Here is a 22,388-nt window from a genome sequence, read left to right as displayed (position 1 = left end):
TTGAGGAACACTACTGGGTAAATTTAGAGAATTGGCATTTGAAGCTGAATGCACAACGATTCTGCTGCTGCCAACATACATTGCGCTTAAGGACCACAAAGATACGATGTGAGAAATTTGGCTGTACAGAGGCATATACATAGCATTTTCTCCCTCACTATTTGCAAGTGGAACAGGACAGCAAATGAGTAGTAGTACAGCGTACCCTTCACCATGAACTGTACAGTGGCTTGTGGAGTATCTACATAGACGTACACGTAGACTAAAAGAAGGGATCAATTGATAGGACACCTTTTGAAATATCAATGGACCACCACTTCAGTACTGATGCGGAACGCGAGTGGTAAAAATTGTAGTTGGAGACGAAGAGGTGACTACAGTAAGCACGTTTAAATGGATGTACATTGCAGTAATTATTTGGAGGTGAAGAGGTTTGCACAGGCTAGAGTAGCATGGAAAACTGCATCAAACCAGTCTTCAGACTGAAGCCCACAACAGTAACAACAACAGTCCTTAAGTACCATAACCCATGTGGTGGAGGGTACGTAGTGTACCTAAATAAAATTTCCATTTCCTATTCCATCCACAGAGTTGGTACTTGGGAAAGCACTGTAAAAATCTTTATGTACAACTTCAAAATTCTCTATTTTTTCATCATGGTCTTTGTGTGAGTTGTACGTACACAAAGTAGTACTTCTTGATTAATTCTGACGTGTTGGCTCTAATTATTTTGTGACTATGCTATGAGAAAAAGTTTTACAGGTATTTCTTGAATATTTCACTCCAGTTTGTTGAGAATTTTTGGGATCCAGAATGAGATTTTCACTCTGCAGCGGAGTGTGCGCTGATAAGAAACTTACTGGCAGATTAAAACTGTGTGTCGGACCGAGACTCGAACTCGGGACTTTGCCTTTCGCGGACAAGTGCTCTACCAACTGAGCTACCCAAGCACGACTCACGCCCCATCCTCACAGCTTTACTTCTGCTAGTATCTCGTCTCCCAACTTCAAACTTTACAGAAGCTCTCCTGCGAACCTTGCAGAACTAGCACTCCTGAAAGAAAGGATATTGCAGAGACATGGCTTAGCACAGCCTGGGGGATGTTTCCAGAATGAGATTTTCATTCTGCAGCATTCGAGTCTTGGTCCGACACACAGTTTTAATCAACCACGAAGTTTCATATTAACGCACACTCCGCTGCAGAGTGAAAATCTCATTCTGGAAACATCCCCCAGCCTGTGCCTAAGCCATGTCTCCGCAATATCCTTTCTTTCAGGAGTGCTAGTTCTGCAAGGTTCGCAGGAGAGCTCCTGTAAAGTTTGGAAGGTAGGAGATGAGGTACTGGCAGAAGTAAAGCTGTGAGGACGGGTCGTGAGTCATGTTTAGGTAGTTCAGTTGGTAGATCACTTGCCCACGAACGGCAAAGGTCCCAAGTTTGAGTTTCGGTCAAGCACACAGTTTTAATCTGCTAGGAAGTTTCAATTTTTGGTATGTTCAAAAATGATTGGCACTACGATTTTTGTGTGTTCAGAGGAACCATTTACTGAACACACACATACAGATTATTTTAGTTATACCCTGACAATGTGTATGTACTTTTGCCATCATTCTGGGAGTTTCAGTATTTGTGTAGCAACCATTCTTTGGCAGTTCCCCAATGCCACTGGTGGAAAACAATATGAGATTTGTCACTGGTGGTAAAATTCTGAACTACGTACCCCTACATGACCTCTTTAACTCATCAAATTCAGCATAGTCACTAGGAGCCACATCCAGTGAAAATGGAGGCTGTAGCAGCACAGTGAACCCTAGTTCATGCACAGTGGCAATGGACTGTTGATTGGTATATGGCTGCACATTATCTTATTAGAGCGGAACATCATGGCCTGATTTTCCATAGTGTCATTGTTGAATGTGTCAGCAGAGAGAGCGCAGTGAAATGCATTACTGATCACTGTTGAAGGTGATATTGGAAAGGAGCCAGTCCACCTGCAGTATCCCTTCCTAATCAGGGAACACATTTGCCATTTGTTTCAGCACAATTAGTCAGAGCTGTGACCCCTTTGGATGAGGGCTCCCAGTATGCTTCCAGAACATGGACTGGTATTTCTTTTCTGGAGTCTCCTGGAAAAACCATGACTCATCGATGTTGACCAAACATTCAAAGAACCTTGCTAGATCTGCACTGTACTGTTGTACCAACTGTTGGCAATCTCAACACACTTCCCCTTCTGCACCATGGTGAGGGAGTGGGTCACCCACTGAGCACATATCTACTTCATCTTCAAATCCTCATGGATGATGGTGTACAGGGTTCCCTGTGATAGTCCTGTTGGTTCCTCTAGCTCATCAAACATAATTGGCTTGTGCACCATTAGCAAGTCATTGGCATGCTGGGCAGTGTCTGGTTTGCATGTAGCTGCTGGATGCTCACTGCTTTTGCATTCTTCTGCTCAGTCCCTGCTCTCTCTGAACTCTGATACCAATGAAACAAAGATCTGTGACTAGGTGCTGTTTCCCCACATATGGCTACTAACTTCTTGTGCTGTCATTTTCTCCCTTTGGAGTAACCATGCTGTCCATCACCACCTATGCTTGTCTGCTTCTATGTTATCTTGTCGGTGTCTATCAGTGTACCTGCAAGCCAGAACGTGTACTGCTGCAATGTGCCACCTAGGAGAAGCAGCAGTGCCATCTGGTGGTGATAGACACTACTATAGTGTAGCTTCACACATAAAATGACACATTTCAAACTGCTACTTAGCACAAGTTGTTATGGGAATGCCAACCGATACTGAACAAACTAAATAAAACCAGTATTTGAAGCAGTTCAAAAGGGAGCCTGCTGCAGCTCTTTGTGGATAGTCAAACTGCGTAAAACCAAGGCAACCTGGGCATTCTGAATTGCAGTGCCTCAGTTATGAATCCAGTATCTACATGAGGGACTTACAGATTTTACTAAATTTACAGTCAACAAAGACCGACCACACTAAAAAGGGATTGTCATACTGCGCATAATGAAACATGAAACTTGTTACTTCTGCACCTATCATTCTAATACAATACTGCAGAGATTTTTCTACTCTGTAATATCACATTCTTAACCAGTTGTCCAACTACAGTCTTAACATATAATACCTAAGTTGCCATTACCACCACAGCATAAATGGTTGGCCTATTGCCATAACTGGAAGAAAGGAAAGATCACACTTTTTTATTTTTTATTTTTCAATGAAGCTCAGGTTACTTTTACTGTTGATGATAACTGCATGTGAATAAAGTGCCACTGAATTTGATGATTTTGATGATTTTTTTCACTGATGATTTGAAGCAACACACACTGATTCTGACATTACAGTTTAACAAGCCATTGGATACTTCAATAACTCAGTGGTGTATCACTAAGTTTTCTCTCTTCTGAGACGACGTCACACTACACACTTCCAAAATGACTAGGCCTGTTAACATATAACACTGCAGTCCATAACAGCCTGTATAAGGATGAAATATTTCTCTGACTGTTACACTCTGCAATTACAATGGGCATTTATAAAATGCATGTCTTTGGAGGGAGGGAGGGAGGGAGGGAGGGAGAGAGTGGGGTAGAAATTTTTCCTTACTGCAGCAATAAATTCATCATCACTGGTGAAATAATAGGAAGATTTAGTGGTGAACTGGTCTGCCATTTTCTTGAATAGTCACTGGCAATCCCAAAAGACAGACAGCATTGGCTTCCCAGAAGATGACTGCATTTTTGTCTTCTTTGGTGAACAGCAGTCTTTGTGGTTCCACTGTTTGTTCCTTTCCTTCATTTCTGCATATTGATGGTGAAATCAATATTTGTCCATTGTGATCAGATGGCTAAAAGAACCGTCCTTCTTATCCTCACACATTCTTAACATTTTTACTGCTGGTCTCATCTGCTGCTTCCTTTGTGTGGGTATTAACAAATGGAGGATCCAATTGTGGTCACCTTTCTAGCAAGTGCAGTACATCATGGAGGATCTTGTATACTGTTCTCACACTAGTAACAACACCTCTGAAATTCTTTGAATGGTAATACACTTATCACACACTACAAAACCTTCTACCTTTGTGATGATGCTTGGTTCCTCCATCAGCAATGGCTCATTGCTCCTTGGAGCCCTGTCGAGATCTGTGTGACTACATTGAAGCCATTTTTTCCACTCTTTAGTCTCCATATATTGGCATTTTATCCATTACACAACACAAAAGCCATCTTGCTCCCTTTCTTTGCAGCAATACCATCCAGTGCTTGAACTCAAAAAGAATCTCATGGACAACAATAAACAAATGTACTTCCAATGCACACTTTAAAAGATTCACACTATTTGTAAAAGGTATGAACTTTATGAACTACCTTTGTATGTCCCCAATATCAAACATTATACAGATAAGCGCAGTTGGCAACGTGGGAATTAGCCTTGGGTTCCCATTCTGTGATGTTTCAGAGCTTACATCCTCTGACAGCATAAATTCAGTGCACATTGAATAACTACCATGTGATGCTATGGTAAAAATGCTCCAAAAATGTGACCAAGTATTATGATGGGCCGCTCATTACATACCACACATTGAGCACATGTTGTATTCCTGCTATATTAGACAGACACATTAGAATGCAGACTTAGAAGCACAAGAAGAAATATCAAAACAACCTTCATGCAATTTATGGATGTGTAATGGTGAAGTGGTTTGGAATATTGAGAAGATTGACAATGAGGAACATATACACAAAGTAATCTCTAATGACTGAACGGAAATAATACATGGGAGAACTCAAGAAATAAAAGTTTGAAACTTTCTGGCAGATTAATACTTTGTGTTGGACCCGAACTTGAACCCATGCCTTCCATGTGCAGTGCTCTTATTGACTGAGCTAGCATGCACAGAGCATAACCCACCCTCGTAATTGCTTTTACATACCTGAGTATAAAGGGAAGTTTATACACTGAAATACATAGATAAGTAAACAGGGAGAATACGGCACTGTGGTCGGCAATGCCTATATAAGACAACAATGTCTGGTGCAGTTGTTAGATTGGTTACTCCTGCTACAATGGCAGGTTATCAAGATTTAAACGAGTTTGAACGTGGTCTTATAGTTGGCACAGGAGAGATGGGATACAGCATCTCTGAGGTAGTGATGAAATGGGTACTGATGACCTCAGATGTTAAGTCCCATAGTGCTCAGAGCCATTTTTGATGAAGTGGGGATTTTACCATATGACCATTTTACCGCGAATATCAGGAATCTGGTAAAACATCAAATCTGACATTTCTGCAGCCCAAAAAAGGTCCTGCAAGAACGGAACCAGTGACGACTGAAGAGAATCTTTCAACATGACACAAGTGTAACCCTTCCACAAATTGCAGCAGATTTCAATTCTGGGCCTTTAACAAGTGTCAGCATGTGAACCATTCAACCTCTGCAAGAGAGGAGCTCTGCATCGCGGTGTAGCTTGCTCGCCAGGTTTCGAGAGGGTGCGTTTCTGGATGAGGTATCAAATATATTACTTCCCCCTACTTATACCTCCCGAGGAGATCACAAATGTAAAATTAGAGAGATTCGAGCGTCCACGGAGGCTTTCAGACAGTCGTTTTTCCCGCGAACCATACACGACTCGAACAGAAAAGGGAGGTAATGACAGTGGCACATAAAGTGCCCTCCGCCGCACACCGTTGGGTGGCTTGCGGAGTATAAATGTAGATGTAGATGAAGATCATTGATATGAGCTATCTGAGCTGAAGGTCCACTCATGTACCCTTGATGACTGCACAACACAAAGCTTTACATCTCGTCTGGGCCCGTCAATACAGACATTGGACTGTTGATGACTGGAAACATGTTGCTTGGTCGGTTAAGTCTTGTTTGAAATTGTATCAAGCAGATAGACATGTACGGGTATGGAGACAACCTCATGATTCCATGGACCCTGCATGTCAGCAGGGGGCTGTTCAAGCTGGTGGAGGCTCTGTAATGGTGTGGGATGTGTGCAGTTGCAGTGATATTGGATCCCTGATATGTCTAGATACGAATATGTAAACAGCCTGTCTGATCACCTGCTCCATTCATGTCCATTGTGCATTCCAACTGAGTTGGGCAATTCCAGCAGGACAGTACGATACCCTGTATGTCCAGAATTGCTACAGGGTGGCTCGAGGAACACTCTTCCGAGTTTAAACACTTCTACTGGATACCAAACTCCCTGGACATGAACATTATTGAGCATATCTGGGATGCCTTGCAAAGTGCTGTTCAGAAGACATCTTCACCCTCTCGTACTCTTACAAATTTATGGACAGCCCTGAAGCATTCAGTGGTCTCAGTTCCTGCCAGCACTACTTCAGACATTAGTCGAGTCTATGTTACGTCATGTTGGGGCACTTCTGCGTGCTCGCAGGGGACTCGCACAACATTAGGCAGCAGTGTACCAGTTTCTTTGGCTCTTCAGTGTATATTTCATCGTAGGGTATTACAACTGCTCATAAGTGCTTAAATTAAAAGGTTTCAGAAAAGCAAAATTTTAAGCAGTCCTTTGACACACAGCACTGGTAGCAGGAGGATTACGTAATAGCAGCAATTACAGTACGAACTCCTCAATAATTATGGAAAAATTGAGCTAAATTTAGTATCAGAAAATGAGCTACCATAAGACCACCTCACTACATGAAACACTTACAGCATTATAAAGTTATATCATTCTTAGTAGAATAATACAATGTTGATACTTACATAGATAATCATCATCATTTTCAGATGAACTGTCTTCTCTGTAACTTCTAGATTTACGTTGCCGGAGTTCATATGTAACAGGCTTGTAACCTGGAAAAGATATTTTTGGATTTAAACTATCACATAACTGTTTGAAAATAATTAACAGTCTCAACTATATTTTTGCTGCCAATTACAGCATTGCAATTGCGATCCTGTCCATGTGGAGTTCACATAGCTGCGGTTTGCAAGAGAGGAGGCAAATACACTACGCACAGCTAGGTAGAAGTTATCAAAGATGACAGATACTACCTCGTCTAATGATTACAGCTGCTTATGCAGCTTCTGCATAGCTGCACAGATAGCACATTGATGTGTGCAGGCCATGTGCTGCATTGTGATGTAGCTAATTATCACATTTCATTACCTGTGTGGAATGGGACACACACATGCTTGTTCACACTTGGCAAATGCTTCCCTGATGAAAGTGAATTATGCCCTACTGCTGGAACAGCATGTGATGGTGAACAAATACCACTCACTCATACTTCATCACATGGATGCAGTGCTCTACTACTAATGAAGAGGAAAGCAGCAATAACACAAAAGGGCAGAGCAACCTTGTATAACATGTAATGCATAAAAGTGAGCTATAAATTTCAACAGAATTATCTTCTGTGTGTTACTTTTTTAATTTCACATATACATTAGCTTTCTGTATCACAACTCTGGATTCACTCATCTTCTTCTCAGAAACAGTGTCCTAAGTTATAACAATCCAGATGTCCTTCGATGACACAGCCAAAATTGTGGGTTTTATAAAGAATTTCTTTTACTTCCACCTATGATCATAAAAGTTTTTGTTCTCAAACAGATTTTGTTTGTCTTCACAATCAGAACTGTCATCTGTGCTGTAACAGCGATGGCCACCTTCACACTGCAATGGAACTGGTTAGTGCACCTATTTGTGTTAAATATTGGAGAATATGATACTTCCATTAAACTGATAACATGCTTCAATTAACTCAAAACCATAGCTTTGTATTTATTCTATTTCTGATAACTTAGCCTTGTACATGGTCCAGTCACAATAATATAACAAGGTCTATACACAGAAAAGAAAAAAAATTTCGTATTTTTCCCAGACTTCACAGTTAAAAATACACCATACCCCAGGTGAAAGTACATTTTTTCCCCATTTTGATATAATATATTTTCACTCATACAAATCTTTCGAATGGTAAAGGTTTTATACACCAGCCTAGAGCTTTCTGGCACTTTAGAAACCCAGCAGAAACAAATGTGTGTTTTGGAAGGATCTTTGACATGCGGCATCATATACATTGCGTATTTTTGTATTACGAAAGTATAAATATGAATTCCACCAAATACAGCATGGTAGCTTCTGAAGCACTGAAATCGAGGCTGCAATGTGCTTTTGTCAGCCAATCATGGCTCACATCATGTGAACTCGCCAGCCAATAACAGCAGATATTCAGAGCAAGAACATGTTATGCAGTCAGCTAACAGCAACATGACTTAAATAGGGTGAACACACAAATATGAAAAGATAATGGTTTAAATTACACACATAAGGTAATGCTACAAGAAAAGCTAAGCTTTCACATATAACGTTCATCTTGTTCAGCATATGTTACTCTTTAAGATATATAAACACTAACAAAGAGATAGAGGGGCTGGCCAGTACTTACCTCAGCTCAGTACAGCCAATAGATACACATAAAACAGAACCGAAAATTTACATTCCTAGCTTTCGGAACAAATGTTCCTTCATCGGGGAGGAGAGGGGAAAGAAAGGGAAGAAGGGAAAGGAGATTCAGTTACTCACAACCCAGGTTATGAAGCAACAGGGAAAGGAAAATAGGGAGGGTAGCAAGGATGGAGGCATGGTTGTTAGAGAAAATAGCTGCAAATCAGATCAAAAATTTTATGTAAAAAATGATGATATTATAAGCAACCAATCAGGATTTCAACCAGGGAAAAACACTCTGGATGCAGTGAATAACTTTACTGAAAAGATGTACAAATCACTGGATCAGAGGATTAAAGTTGCTGGTATCTTCTCCGATCTCTGAAAATTATTTGGCGCCGTGAACCATGACTTGCTTATCTACAGATTAGACAAATATAGGATTAAGGACAATGCCCTAAATTGGTCACATCATACTTACACAAAAAAAAAAAAAACCACACACACACACACACACACACACACACACACACACACACACACACACACACACACACACACACACACGGTAACTATCACCTCAGTTGCAGTGAATAATTATTCTAGATGGAGTACAGTATCACAAGGTGTGCCTCAAGGCTCTATTTTGGGCCAGTCCTGTTCCTATTCTACATGAATGACTTCCCATAAATATGAATTCTTCATCAGTTCTGTTTGCAGACAATACTTCTGTTTTAATTGAAGATGATGAAACAGAAAAAATTATGAGCTTCATTGTAGGCACACTGGATACCTTAGAAAATTGGTTCCAGTTAAATGAGTTCAAACTGAACATTGCAAAAATCCATATGGTACATTTCATTTCAAAACTAAACATTCAAAATGCATGGAACTTAAAATACACCATAATAATCAACTTATGAAAGAAGCTGACATGATTAAATTCCTGGGACTAAATGTGAACAAGTACTGACTTCCTATTAAATAAACTATGCAGTTTTGCTTTTGCAATGCAAATACTAGTAAACACCACTGACTTGGGTACATGAACAATTGCTTATCATAGTTATACTGAATCCATATGATATAATTTTCTGGGGAAATTGAAGAATGCATCTTTAATACTGAAACGGCAAAAGAAAATTGTCAGATACATGTGTACTGCACACATTATTTCAGAAACTACAAATCCTAACTGTTCCCTCTCTATACATTTATGAAATTATAATCTTCCCACACAGCAGACAAAAATTATTTGAGGAGAATCATTTTAGCCACACACTTAACATGAGAAATAAAAATAATTTTATACCATACACACACCAGTTGAAATTACACTATGTGATCAAAAGTATCCGGACACCTGGCTGAAAATGACTTACAACTTCATGGCATCCTTTATCGGTAATACTGGAATTCAGTATGGTGTTGGCCCACCCTTAGCCTTGATGACAGCTTCCACTCTTGCAGGCATAAGTTCAATCAGATTCTGGAAGGTTTCTCAGGGAATGGCAGTCCACTTTTCATGGAATGCTGCACTGAGGAGACGTATCAATGTCGGTCGGTGAGGCTTGGCACAAAGTCGGCGCTCCAAAACATCCCAAAGGTGTTCTATACGATTCAATTCAGAACTCTGCACAGGCCACTCCATTACAGGGATGTTATTGTTGTGTAACAACTCGACCACAGGCCATGCATTATGAACAGGTGCTTGATTGTGCTGAAAGATGCAATCGCCATCCCCGAATTGCTCTTCAACAGTGGGAAGCAAGAAGGTGCTTAAAACACCAATGTAGGGCTGTGCTGTGATAGTGCCACGTGAAACAACAAGAAGTGTGAGCCCCCTACATGAAAAACACGACCACACCGTAACACCATCGACTCCAAATTTTACTGTTGGTACAACACACGCTAGCAGATGACGTTCACCGAGCATTCGCCATACTCACACCCTGCCATCGGATTGCCACATTGTGTACCATGGTTCTTCACTCCATTTTTCCACCGATCAATCGTCCAATGTTTATGCTCCTTTCACCAAACGAGGCATCGTTTGGCATTTACCAGCGTATGTGTGGCTTATGAGCAGCCGCTCGCCCATGAAATCCACATTTTCTCACCTCCCACCTAACTGTCATAGTACTTGCGATGGATACTGATGCAGTTTGGAATTCTTGTGTGATGCCCTGGATAGATGTCTGCCTATTACACATTATGACCCTCTTCAACTGTCAGCAGTCTCTGTCAGTCAACAGACAAGGTCGGCCTGTACCCTTTTGTTCCATATGTGTCCCTTCATGTTTCCACCTCACTATCACATGGGAAACAGTGGACCTAGGGATGTTGAGGAGTGTGGAAATCTTGCGTACAGATGTATGACACAAGTGACACCCAATCACCTGACCACGTTCAAAGTCTTTGAGTTCCTCGGAGTGTCATTTCTGCTCTCTGATTATGTATAATGACTACTGAGGTCGCTGATATGGAGTACCTGTCAGTAGGTGGTAGCACAATGCACCTAATATCAAAAACATATGTTTTTGGGGGTGTCTGGATACTTTTGAGCACATAGTGTATATGCATTGACTCCAGGGTATAACATAGAAAGTTAATGGGCAAAAACATATTTAATATGAAGCTAGAAATTACAGAAACAAGGCTACAGCAGATTCTTTGATGCTACTATTCAATAGAAGAATTCACAGAGGATGAAATGATAATTTGAGGAAGGGGGTAATTAAGTGTTAGATTTTATTGTATGTATATGTTACAAATTGTACTATTATTATGATGCTGTCTGTTAACATCTGCTGTTCTGTATTTATGATTAAATTTTACTGTGATTTTGACACGTCTTCTGTACCTGAATCAAATGATTTAGATTACGTACATCATGAGACAAAAAAAACCACAAGTCCAAATTCCATACTACCTGCAAAGAACCTATAAACATCCTTATCTATACTCTGTAGGTTAAAGTAATCTCAACTAATACCACATGATCAGGTTACTTAAATGCCACTGAGCGTAGACTTATTTAAAAGATGCTACAACTGTTATGGTGGCATTGGTTGGCCGGTAAAAACATCTAACGATTAACTTTAGTTCACCTAGGCTGGATACTTGTGCCCAGATATTAATTTCAATCTCTATAGACATGGTATTTTAATCAATTGCAATGAACTCTCCTCTATATAACTTTTTTTTTTTAATATATGTTATGTGCCTCAATAAATATTTCAGTGCTTTCTACTTTGGGTTTTGTCCAGCTCTCAGGTCTCAGTATAATTTGAACATGACAGCTTACCTGGAGGACAGTAAATTCAGGGACTTTTACAAATACTACGGCAATTTACTGTTAACGGTCTTTAAATTCAAATTGCCTCTCCTTTGTATGCACTCTGATTTCACTGCCTTCATATGCACTGGTGAGCATTTATGAGTTCATAAGAGGACTTCAAACTATCGCTTAGTCTTTTAAAAAACGGAGCCTATGGTTGATTTTCTCCAGTTCGCTCCAAGTCAAGGACACTATCACACTGCTTGAACCTATGAACAAGTCTAGCAGTCATCACGACTTCTACCAGTCACCTGTAGCAACTGAGGCTGGCCTGAGAACCCAAGTGACAGAAGTCATTGGTGCCGCCAGGAACCACAACTTGAAAATGACTGCACCCTGCACAGCTGCAGACAGAGCCACCTCCACATCTCAGATAAGCTCCCCTCCCCTGCCCTAGCCCTACAGACATACAAAGCGCTATTTCCTTACGCAATGCTGCACCTAATATTAAAGCCCCATAACGTGTCCCCCCCCCCCCCCCCCCCCGCCCTCTCCCTTTCATGTGCCTGTCTGGACCATGCTGCAAGGGCAGCCACTTGCCTATTCACAATCCATGAATCCATGAGCATGGACAGGCAGCCTGTCCCCACATTCACCCTCTACCTTGAACAATACAAATGGGTTACAACCTGACACTGAGCCTGGGGTGAGTTCACTTCCACCCTGTTGGTGTGCTGAAAGGTGTCTCGGCAAAAGAGTCCATGGGTGAACCAAGGGAAATCTGATGTTTTCCATGTGAAGTGCTAGTTTCTCTACTGCAATTAGCTGACAGCAGTCAAAAGCATCTTTAGCTGTTGAACAACTGTGAGCAGCACTGCATCTGCACACAGAAAGCACACTCCCTATCTATTCTAATACAGAAATGTAAAAGAAAACAGCAAATAAAAAATGATCCCTGTAGTGTTTTGGTTATGGATTTACACTGCCAAACTTCTCATTTCATCCAGAGGTTACAAGTTTCTTTTTAATGTCTTATTTGGTTTCAATCAAACTTAGCATGCAATGAATATGTAGTGACAACTGAAATGTTGTACAAGATTGAGATCTGAACCAGGATTTCCTGCTTATCACAGGCAGTTGTCTTAATCATTAGGCTATTTTGACATGTCTCTGGACCTTATTTGAAATTTCACTGTCACTGACATTTCAATCTTAATTTCTAATTGCTACTACCAGAGGTTCTCACGTGTGGTATACAAAAATAGCACCACAAAGAGAATAAAGACAGTCAAAAACAGTGGTCTACCCTACAACAAGTATCACATGTAGTTTCAGTTATATTAAACTCAACTTCACTACTTGCTACACATTCATAATCTTGTTGGTTCAGTATTTCTGAATTATTTTCATGAATATCATTTCATATAATTGCAATCTCAAGGATTTCATCCTTATTGGTCCATTCACTTGATTTCAGTGTGTTTGATCCATATGATGTATATTCCTCGTGGCTGTACACACCACATTTCTTGACCAACTCCATACCCTCAGTGGTGCTATTCTCTTACATTCCCCAAGGGAGAACTTCCAGCAGTTGTGTTCAGAAACCATAGGTGGAAACATCAGTGGCTATGAGATATTGAATGAGGCCTGGCAGCATGCCCAGATAGACTAATGGTTAATGCAATTGCTGACAACATAGGGGATATCCAAGACTGGCTCCCAGTCCGACACAAATTTTCTGCTGTCACCACATATTCAGCATCTCTAAGCAGTTCACACTTATATCATTTACTGTCACTGCATCAATACAGATTTCTTCTTCATCGATCAATCAATTTCTTTTCAGTCATTCAATTCATTTTATATTCTTTACAAGAATTATTAGCACTATCCAGACACACATGTAATGCAATGTGCACAAAATGGAGAATACCAATGAAAATGTACCTATGTGAAGACTTGATGAATGTGGAATGTACAGATTGACAGAGTGGTGTTCAAAGCCCCAAGTGCCAATTCTGATTTGTTTTTTTCCATATTTTGCATAATCAACTTTGGAAGAATGTGGTTATTTCAAGTTAACCAGTCTCACCTTCTTAACTGCCTAAGTTGGAATTCTTTCTTCAATTAATTCAGTGCCAAATGAACATGATAATCATACGACGAATATAAATTCACAAATGTTCAGCACCTTAGGACGAGAGAGCTCCTTAGATATAATGTGATTTTCTTATCTGCATTTTAGATTCATGCCTTTCCCAAAAACCAAATGGTTCACATTTCACCAATCTATCAGATGAACTAAAGATTCACTTTTGTGTCCCTATAGTGTTAATATAAGAAAGAAGTTTAGGGGTCCAATATCCTGTCAATGACTGGTCATTAGAGACAGAGTACAAGCACAAGTTGGAATAAGACGAGGAAGAAAAATCAGCCCTGTGCTTTTTAAAGGAACTGTCCTGGCATTTGCTTCAAGAATTTTACAGAAACCTTGGAAAACCTAAATCTGGATGACTGAACCAAAATCTGGATCTCCATCTCTGTGGGTGAGATTCTAGTATCTTTACCCCTGCACCACCTTGCTCAGCAATCAAACAATAGTTACACAAAAATGAAATGACATGAATGGTTCTGTATGCTGAGCATTTGTTGGTTTGCAAAACAGCTTGGAAAGGATAATAGCAACCAGACCCTGCTCTAAGCAACATCAGCAATAAAAACCTTCAATCATTCTCATACTAAAATATAGCCTCAATATCTCTGTACAATAACAGAATGCTAGCAGGTATTGATTGCCCTCTTTATGTACTGGATGGTTGTAATTAAACTTTCCATATTTAACATGATATAACACGGAAACTAATTATGGTACGACTACCAAACTTGGTAACATTAATGTCAAGGACATGAGAAAGAGAGATAATGCCGAATCAGTTCAATTGAAACAGTTTCAATGTGCTGCTATGGTACATCATACCGTTATATACTGGTACCATTACTGCTACAAAAGGGGCTCAATATGGTGCCTATCTGGGTCCAGAAGCGTCCAAAAATGCAGGATTGCATTCTGCACAGCAGAACAAAGCATGTCTGTAGATATTCTGGCTACTTCTCTTGATATACTGCACTTCAGATCAGCACATGTGTGAATGTTACCCTGGCAAAATCGGTCCTTCAGGTAGCCCCACAACCAGAAATCGCAAGGATTGAGCCCATGTGATCACGCCGGCCAAGCAATTACAAAAGATCGGCTGATAATTCGATCATTTCCACATTTGTTTTGCAGAAGCAGGTGAACTTCACAAGCAATGTGCGGTGTGGCCCCTATTGCATGAAAACTCTTGAGTTCAATGCATCTTTCTCTTGTAGGATGGGTATGACATGTGAAGCGTACTGCAGTAACACTGGCCAGTAACACTGCACGTCTTTGGTCCTTTAGCACCAACCGGTTCAAAAAAGAATGGGCCAATGATGAATGTAGCCATGAGCCACACCATACAGTGATGCGTTCGCCATACAGAGGAACTTCATGCACAGTGACTGGAGACAAAGATCCCCACACTCGGCAATTCTGTGTGATCAACTTAATCGTCAGAGAAAAACGAGCTTCCTCTGTCCATAGGATGGTCCAGGGCCAGCCCTCATTAACTTCAATCATTGCAAGAAAGTGGAGAGTGAAGTCAACATGTCAGTGTGTGTCTTGTGGTGCAAGCTGCTGTACGATATGGATCTTGTACGGATACTTTTGAGAATGGTTCAAAGCACCTTCTGCACAGTGGACCATGGGATGTTCAACTGTCGTGACACAGCACGCGCACTGCCTGACAATTGAGAATGTGCGCAGCATTGTCTGCCATAGCAACACCAATTTCATCAACCACCTATGGTGCAACCAGTCATCAACCTCTTCCCAGACCATCACCCAGTTCTCCAGTTGATTCGAACTACTACTTCATGCATTGCACAGCAGCTGTAGAGAGAGGACCCTTCTGCACTTCTTTCAGCCGGCAATATTCTTGAGGTGCAGCTGCATCATTACTGTTACAGGGTGTATATGGGGACAAGGAAAAAATAAATTCCTGGATTTCCCGGTTAAAAATACACTTTCTCCCGGGTGAAAACGCGCGTTCGAAAATCTTCTAAATGGCTCGTCATCAAAGAGTTGATTTTTAAATGAGAGTCAAACGCTCTTTGATTTAATAATTCCATGGTACATTCTCGCACGTAGTTCAACTTGCGTAAAAGGACATTTACTTTGAAAGTAACGCTTTTCAAACCAATATTCGCAATATTTTCCTGCGACTTGTTAGAAATAGGTTCGTTTCAGCAGTAGCCCAAGAGCGCAGATAACAGGCGACACCGCACTTGCGCAGCTATCATGACATAGGAAGCCCGTATGTACGTAGGTGTAAAATATTAAAAGGTCATACATTATGTCATAAAAGAAACGAGAGATGAGACGATACTCCAAGAGCATTGGAATTTCGTGAACCATACTAAAATGCGCACATTTAAAGTGCATACTTAAAGCGCACGTTCGTATGTCCAGATTCCCAATGAAGTAGACCTCGACCTGATATTAAGCTTTTCTGTGTGGTTTTCGGAATGTAAATTTTCTTGAAGCACCAGTACTGCATTATATCATGTGTGGTTCTTTATTATGGAAAAATGCCATATGTGCTGTAAGATGAAAACGTGCACTTGAAATGCAGCGAACAGTTGAAACTGGCCAGTACTGTGGAATTAAACATTTCGTTTCAAATACATTGGCTGCCTTTGCAGAAAAAGTCTATAAAAGTCAAATTTCTTTAGCAAACAGACAAAAATAACTTCATTGTTCCGCAAGGTGATAAATGTTTGACTGTCAGAAAAGTGGAAATAAAATAAAATCTGAAACTAATGACATATTTTAGCCTTCCATGATTATTTGAATGCATTTTAATTCACTTTATAGCTCCCGGCCACAGATATCCGTGTTCTTTTCATGTGACGTGAGAGTAAATGAGGGGGAAAAAGCAAAATCAGTACGGTAAATATCTCAGAATGCTCTGCGCATCAGCCCCGGATCTACAATATTTGCGAACCGGGTTAATACTAAAAGAAATCAAATTTTCAAAAATATGTTCATCTTGTAGCGAATATCTTTCTGAAAAGTCTGAAACATAAACCATATGTGTTCGAGGAAATGTTAAGTCATATTATTTGGTCTTAGTGTGCCAAAGTGCAGTGCCACGCCTCTTCATAAAGCATTCTTGTACCGTACATCACTGTATTTTACTCTGTGGAATTGAAACATGTATATTTTGTAATGGACGCCATCAAACTATATTCAGGACAGTAGAAATATTGAAATGCCCTATGGTGCCTCTCCTGCTCCCAGTCGAACCGTTTGACAGCCTGCCCCTCTTTTTAAAAAATCTCGCAATTAATAGCGGATGGGATTACTTGTAATCGGGAGGACAAGAACTCTTCAGAAAATTTGCAGTCTTTATTGCCTATTAGCTAATAACTTGCTGTTTTGTGTGATATAAAATTAAATATAGGATACATAAAACCAAAAAAAGACAAGAGATAAGCAAGAAATTACACATTTCTTCAATCCTTAGTTCCTAGCATTTTTGTCTCTCTAATATTGCTACTGCTTTACATGTCATGCTATCTTTTATGCGAAAGAATCTATTATCTCATAAAAGTCCGTCAAACGTTTTGATACATGAAAAATTAAAATGTCGTTATCTAATACTGAAAAAGTTATTAACACAAATAATACCCAAGACTGGTGTGGTTTCTCGATCTGATTACGTCTATTTTGTCACCATCTGTTAGAGAAAACAAAATAGTCCTCTCTAATATTGCAGCAATTTTGTAACACACACCAAGTAAACGAGACTGTTTTGGCACAAATGGCCATTTTTATAACAAGACAGAATATAATTCACGAAGTACCAATATCAAATGCCTATAATGCCTACTACAAGCAAAAAGCTTTATGTTAGGAAATAGTTTCACATTTCATCTCAAGCATGAGATGGAAAAGTAGTATTACGAAATTTTTATATAAATTCGGAATCGTCTTATTCCTCCACAATTTGTGTGATGTTCCTGTTACTTTTCCTTCCTCGTTCTAACAATCTTCTCACCACCAATTCTGTAGCTACTCCTGCCATTGTCAAAATTTGTTCGTCGACTAACTTCACTAACCCTGCCACAATCACAGGTTTAGTTATTCCGCGATTATTTTCCGGCTAGGCGCTATTACGTGTTCGTACAACACGTTTTCCGCGTTACTTCCAAAATAGAACTTAAGCAGCTGCTAGCCGGGGACTGTACTACTGGTCCCTACTAGTATAGCGATCTGGCCAAAAATTTCCTGTCAAAATTTCATTTTCTTGGATAGACCGAGAAGATAATACGTAATCTTTCTCATCTGTTATTCCCGTCAGTCGTTTATTTCCATTCTGGTAGTCTGAATCTATAGATTTCACTAGTAATTACAAGAACGCTAAACATTTGCAAACCCAATCAACCACATAATCAGACAGCGATTGTCATTCATCCGTTCGGCTTTACTCCATTCAGTACGTATAGTCCCGTCCCCTTTTGTGTGCGGAAAGTTTATTTCTAGATGCGACGAGGATTCTCCTGAGACACACATCACGCATTCAAAAATCAACTTATGTTTCATTCAGAAATCAACTTAAAATGTGTTTAAAAATGTTCAAATGCCAACAGGGAAGCGTTTCAAAATCATATGAATAATCGATAGACAAACGTGCGCTGGATGCGAGGCGCTTTATGAAAGAAGATCTTTTCCTCAAGAATATGAATTTGGTGCCCCCTTTTTCCGGTAGCATCTAGCTGATTGCTGCGACTGCTTGCACAGCCAACAGTCACATCCCTGTAGCCAGAAGCGGGAGAATCTACTAATCAAACGCGACTCAACTGCGCATGCATACGAGCCCGCTCGTAACTCTAAAACAAATCTAATGTAAACAGTTGTGACTTCACGCTCATCAGAGGCAATTTGTTGTTATGAAGCATTGCACAATCTATCTAAAGCCTTTGACACATTTTGCTGTTGGCGGACGCTTGCATGAGCACTTTGTGTCGTTGTTGTATATGGCGTCTTTCCTTTGCAATTTAAGTTATTTTGGTTTTTTCTCTTGTTTATGTTTTATTGTTGAAGTATTATTCTGCAGTAGCGGGATACAGTAATATCCTTTGTTAGAGTATCGGTTCTTACCAGTCAAAACTACAAAAATTTAACTGAAAACTAAAACAATGAAAAATTCCCGGAATTATAAAGAATTCCCAGGTTTTTCCCGGTTTTCTCCTGGATGAAAAAATTCCCGGATTTTTCCCGGATCTTCCGGTTGCCCCAGGTCGTATACACCCTGTGTTATTTTGATAATAGAGCTTCACCAGTAATGCCTTGCTTCTTTTGTCCATGCTCATGCTGACATGTCGACAAGCACACTGCGATTGGTCAGGTGTGTGAGACTATGAATCACGATGACTGATCACGGCCATAGTTGGAACTGGACGGAGATGCTGTGATGCACGGAAATCACACAATCCATACTCTGGACATTAATGCTACCAAGTTTCAGACTTTTACTGTAATTACTTTCCATATCATAATGTGTCAAATTAGGAAAGCTCAATTATAACCACCTGGTAAATACTGTATGTTGATGATCAGAAAGAAGATGAGACAGATGATCAAAGTACAGAGCAAATCAAGTTATCAGGAGCATACACAAATACCAATTGTATCAGTTATTAAATTTAAAAAATGGGAATTACTTTATAGCTAAAAAGAAAATTCTCCATCCTTGGTACTACTTCCAATGATGCACTCTTTGGGAGTTGGGGACTAGTTCTAGAGGACCTGGATAACAGGACACAAGACTTCTACACTGGCTCAGTAGTGATGATGAAATCCAAGTCAATAGGATGCTTGAAATTGAGGTCAAGAAAAAAAAAAAAATTATAAAATACATAATTTTTGTTACAACTGCAAAGCATGAACTGAGCTCCCTAAGAGACAGAGAAAACATGTGAATTTCTCCTTAACATCAGTGAAACTTCAAGGTTAAGATCCTTAAGGGGGGTAGGACGTCTGAAATTAAAAAAAAAATAAATTAAAAAAAAAAATAAAAATTCAAAAGTATGCTCATTTTGTAGCCCACATCTTCCTGAACAGTTTTATGTATAAAACATATATAGGGCACGCTATTTGGTCTTAAGTGTACAAAGATGCAGTGCCACACCCCCTTGCAGAGCATTATTCTGTTATACGCAAATGTATTTCATTTTGTAGAATTTGAATGTATATATTTGCGCCAGAGATTGTCATACGTGAAGCAAAGAACTATTAATATCGATACTTTCTCTGCTGATATCAACGTGCATTGTTGGGTTCACTGATGGGAAGGGAATAAATGGGAGAGGGCGACTGACGACTGACGGATGCAGAAATTAACAAGCTGCAAACTGTTATGGTTTGGCAATAAGAAGGAACACAGGGGACTTGAAAAATATGAAGCAAGCAGTTTGGGCCTTATACTTCCACAAAATGTCAACAGACAAGAACACTATCCACAAATTGTGCCCAAAAGGAAGTGAATCATGGTGTGGCAACCAAAGGTCAATTTCTTGTGGTGATATTCTTCATCACAGTAATTCTCTATCAACTGGCTTAATGGAAGCCATTAAAACTATACGCACAGACCTTGCAAATGAAAACTTATTGAAGAAATGTCTTCATGGCAGTACCCAAAACTCAAATGAAAGTATGAACCAAAGGGTATGGGAAAGATTGCCAATACCCATTTTTGTGGGAGGAAATGCACTTACTATTGATACTTATGATGCAGTTTCACATTTTAATGATGATGTGCAAAGCAGGAAATATGTTTTAGAGAAAAATGAGAATTAAGCCCGGAGTGAACTGTATCAAAGCTTTGCATGTGATAGAGAGCGTGTAGTGAAAGCAGATAAAACATTTTTGGAGGTGATAAAATCAAAAGGAGTGCATCATGGTAATGTGAAAAAGGAAGAAAACTGACACAGAAAATGAAAAAGAACCTGCTAATTGTGCCTGACATTTCTAAAAGAATCCCAAATATAAGCAGAAACTTTAACAGCCATTTTCCGTAAAACACAAATTTCTGTACTTAGGTACATGTACCATCCAAAATAAATATCCTATTACTTTCAAACTTGGTATGCTTATTAAACACAAACTCCTTAATGCAAAACTCTAGAATTTTCCAAATCTTTTAAAAACAGACATAAAAATTGAGATAATTAAATATAAAATTTGAGTTTTTTCTACACATGATTTTTAAAATGTAACAGCTCCTCCATTTTTTCATAAATTAAATAAATTCTACTGTTTCAAACACTTCTAAGTATGGTTTGTATACTGCACAAAATTCATCAAAGGAGCTCCCTTACTTATGAAGAAAAGTGTACCTACAACAACAACAAATGCAGCCAATAGTAAGTGAAAACAAAACGAAATTTCACATGTAAAATAAACTTATTTTATGTGTTTGAACTTCCATTGCTATGAGTGTAAACCCTGAATCACTCCTGGTCATGCTGATAAAGTTTTATGAATTTATTTGTATAAGTATAGACAGTGGAAATTAAAATGTCCTGTGGTGCCTCTCCTGCCCCAAGTCGGCCCGCTTGACATCCTACTCCACTAAATCTGTCTGATAACTTAGTCCACTGCCTGATACCAAATCCCACATAAAATATATTAATTGAACATTAAAAGACTGCTACATAATACTTGGATTCGTTGCATAGTGGACACACAATCTGTAACTTCACTTTCTACTAAAATGAAACATGTTATGGTCAGCAGGAAACAAAAATACTGAAATCTTAACCAGCACTGAGAAAAGACTCAATCTAGTTTATCTTGGATGACACTATTGCTGCAGTATTCTGGAAGGCTGAGTAGTATTCAGCCACACAATCTTTGTTATCGGTTAAAATTCCACGCAGAGTGACGGCAAGTAACTGATGTCGGAAATAACAAGAGGGTCTTCGCCATGTTAGTGTTAGGATGTATTTATGCTGCCACCTTGGTATTTGCACCTCACCGACATGTCCTGGCAATGATGAAGCAGGTCCAGTGATTCTTAATGGAGAATTAACCTTCACCATCGCTCCTCGTCCCGTTGCTCATTATGTTCATCTCCAAGTGAGAATATCAAGCTAGTTTGTATTTGGAGCAGTATTCATCACTGCCCATCCTGAAACTTGAGCTGTGGTTGGTCACTTCAATGTCACTCTAGCAGCACTGTTGTTCAGAGAACTGTGCCTCGTTCATGCCGTTTATCACACACCATAGATCTTCTTCTATGTCTTCATCTACATCCATACTCTGCAAAGCAATGAGAAGGGCATGACAAAAGGTACTTCCAACTGTATCATATATGAAGGTTTCTCCCCTTCCACTAATGCATTAAGTGTAGGAAAATAACTTCTTAAATGCCTCTGTGCAATCTGCAATCCCATTATCTTCTATTCACAATCACTGCAAGAGTGATGAGTAAGGAGCTGCAGTATATTCCTCACTTAATATTGGTATTTGAACCATAATTGGTAGTCCTTTGAGAGAGTTCAAATGTCTGCCA

At 39.6% G+C, this 22,388-nt stretch overlaps 1 protein-coding gene across 1 annotated transcript in view; it reads right to left on the bottom strand.

Annotated features, from left to right (window-relative positions):
- LOC126101242 (histone-lysine N-methyltransferase PRDM7-like) overlaps positions 1–21,915 on the bottom strand; it is a 95,451-nt gene extending 73,536 nt beyond the window's left edge. Inside the window, exons 1-2 of the mRNA XM_049911930.1 lie at positions 21,852–21,915; positions 6,758–6,847 (exon numbers count right to left, since the gene is read on the bottom strand). Coding sequence (XP_049767887.1) covers positions 6,758–6,847; positions 21,852–21,915 — 154 coding nt within the window. The remainder of the gene's footprint in view (positions 1–6,757; positions 6,848–21,851) is intronic.
- Between the last annotated feature and the right edge of the window lie 473 nt (positions 21,916–22,388).

Source organism: Schistocerca cancellata, chromosome 9 (assembly GCF_023864275.1).
Source record: "Schistocerca cancellata isolate TAMUIC-IGC-003103 chromosome 9, iqSchCanc2.1, whole genome shotgun sequence".
NCBI classification, from domain to species: domain Eukaryota; kingdom Metazoa; phylum Arthropoda; class Insecta; order Orthoptera; family Acrididae; genus Schistocerca; species Schistocerca cancellata.
Note: the sequence above shows the minus strand (reverse complement) of the source record. Positions and strands in the feature narration are given on the sequence as shown.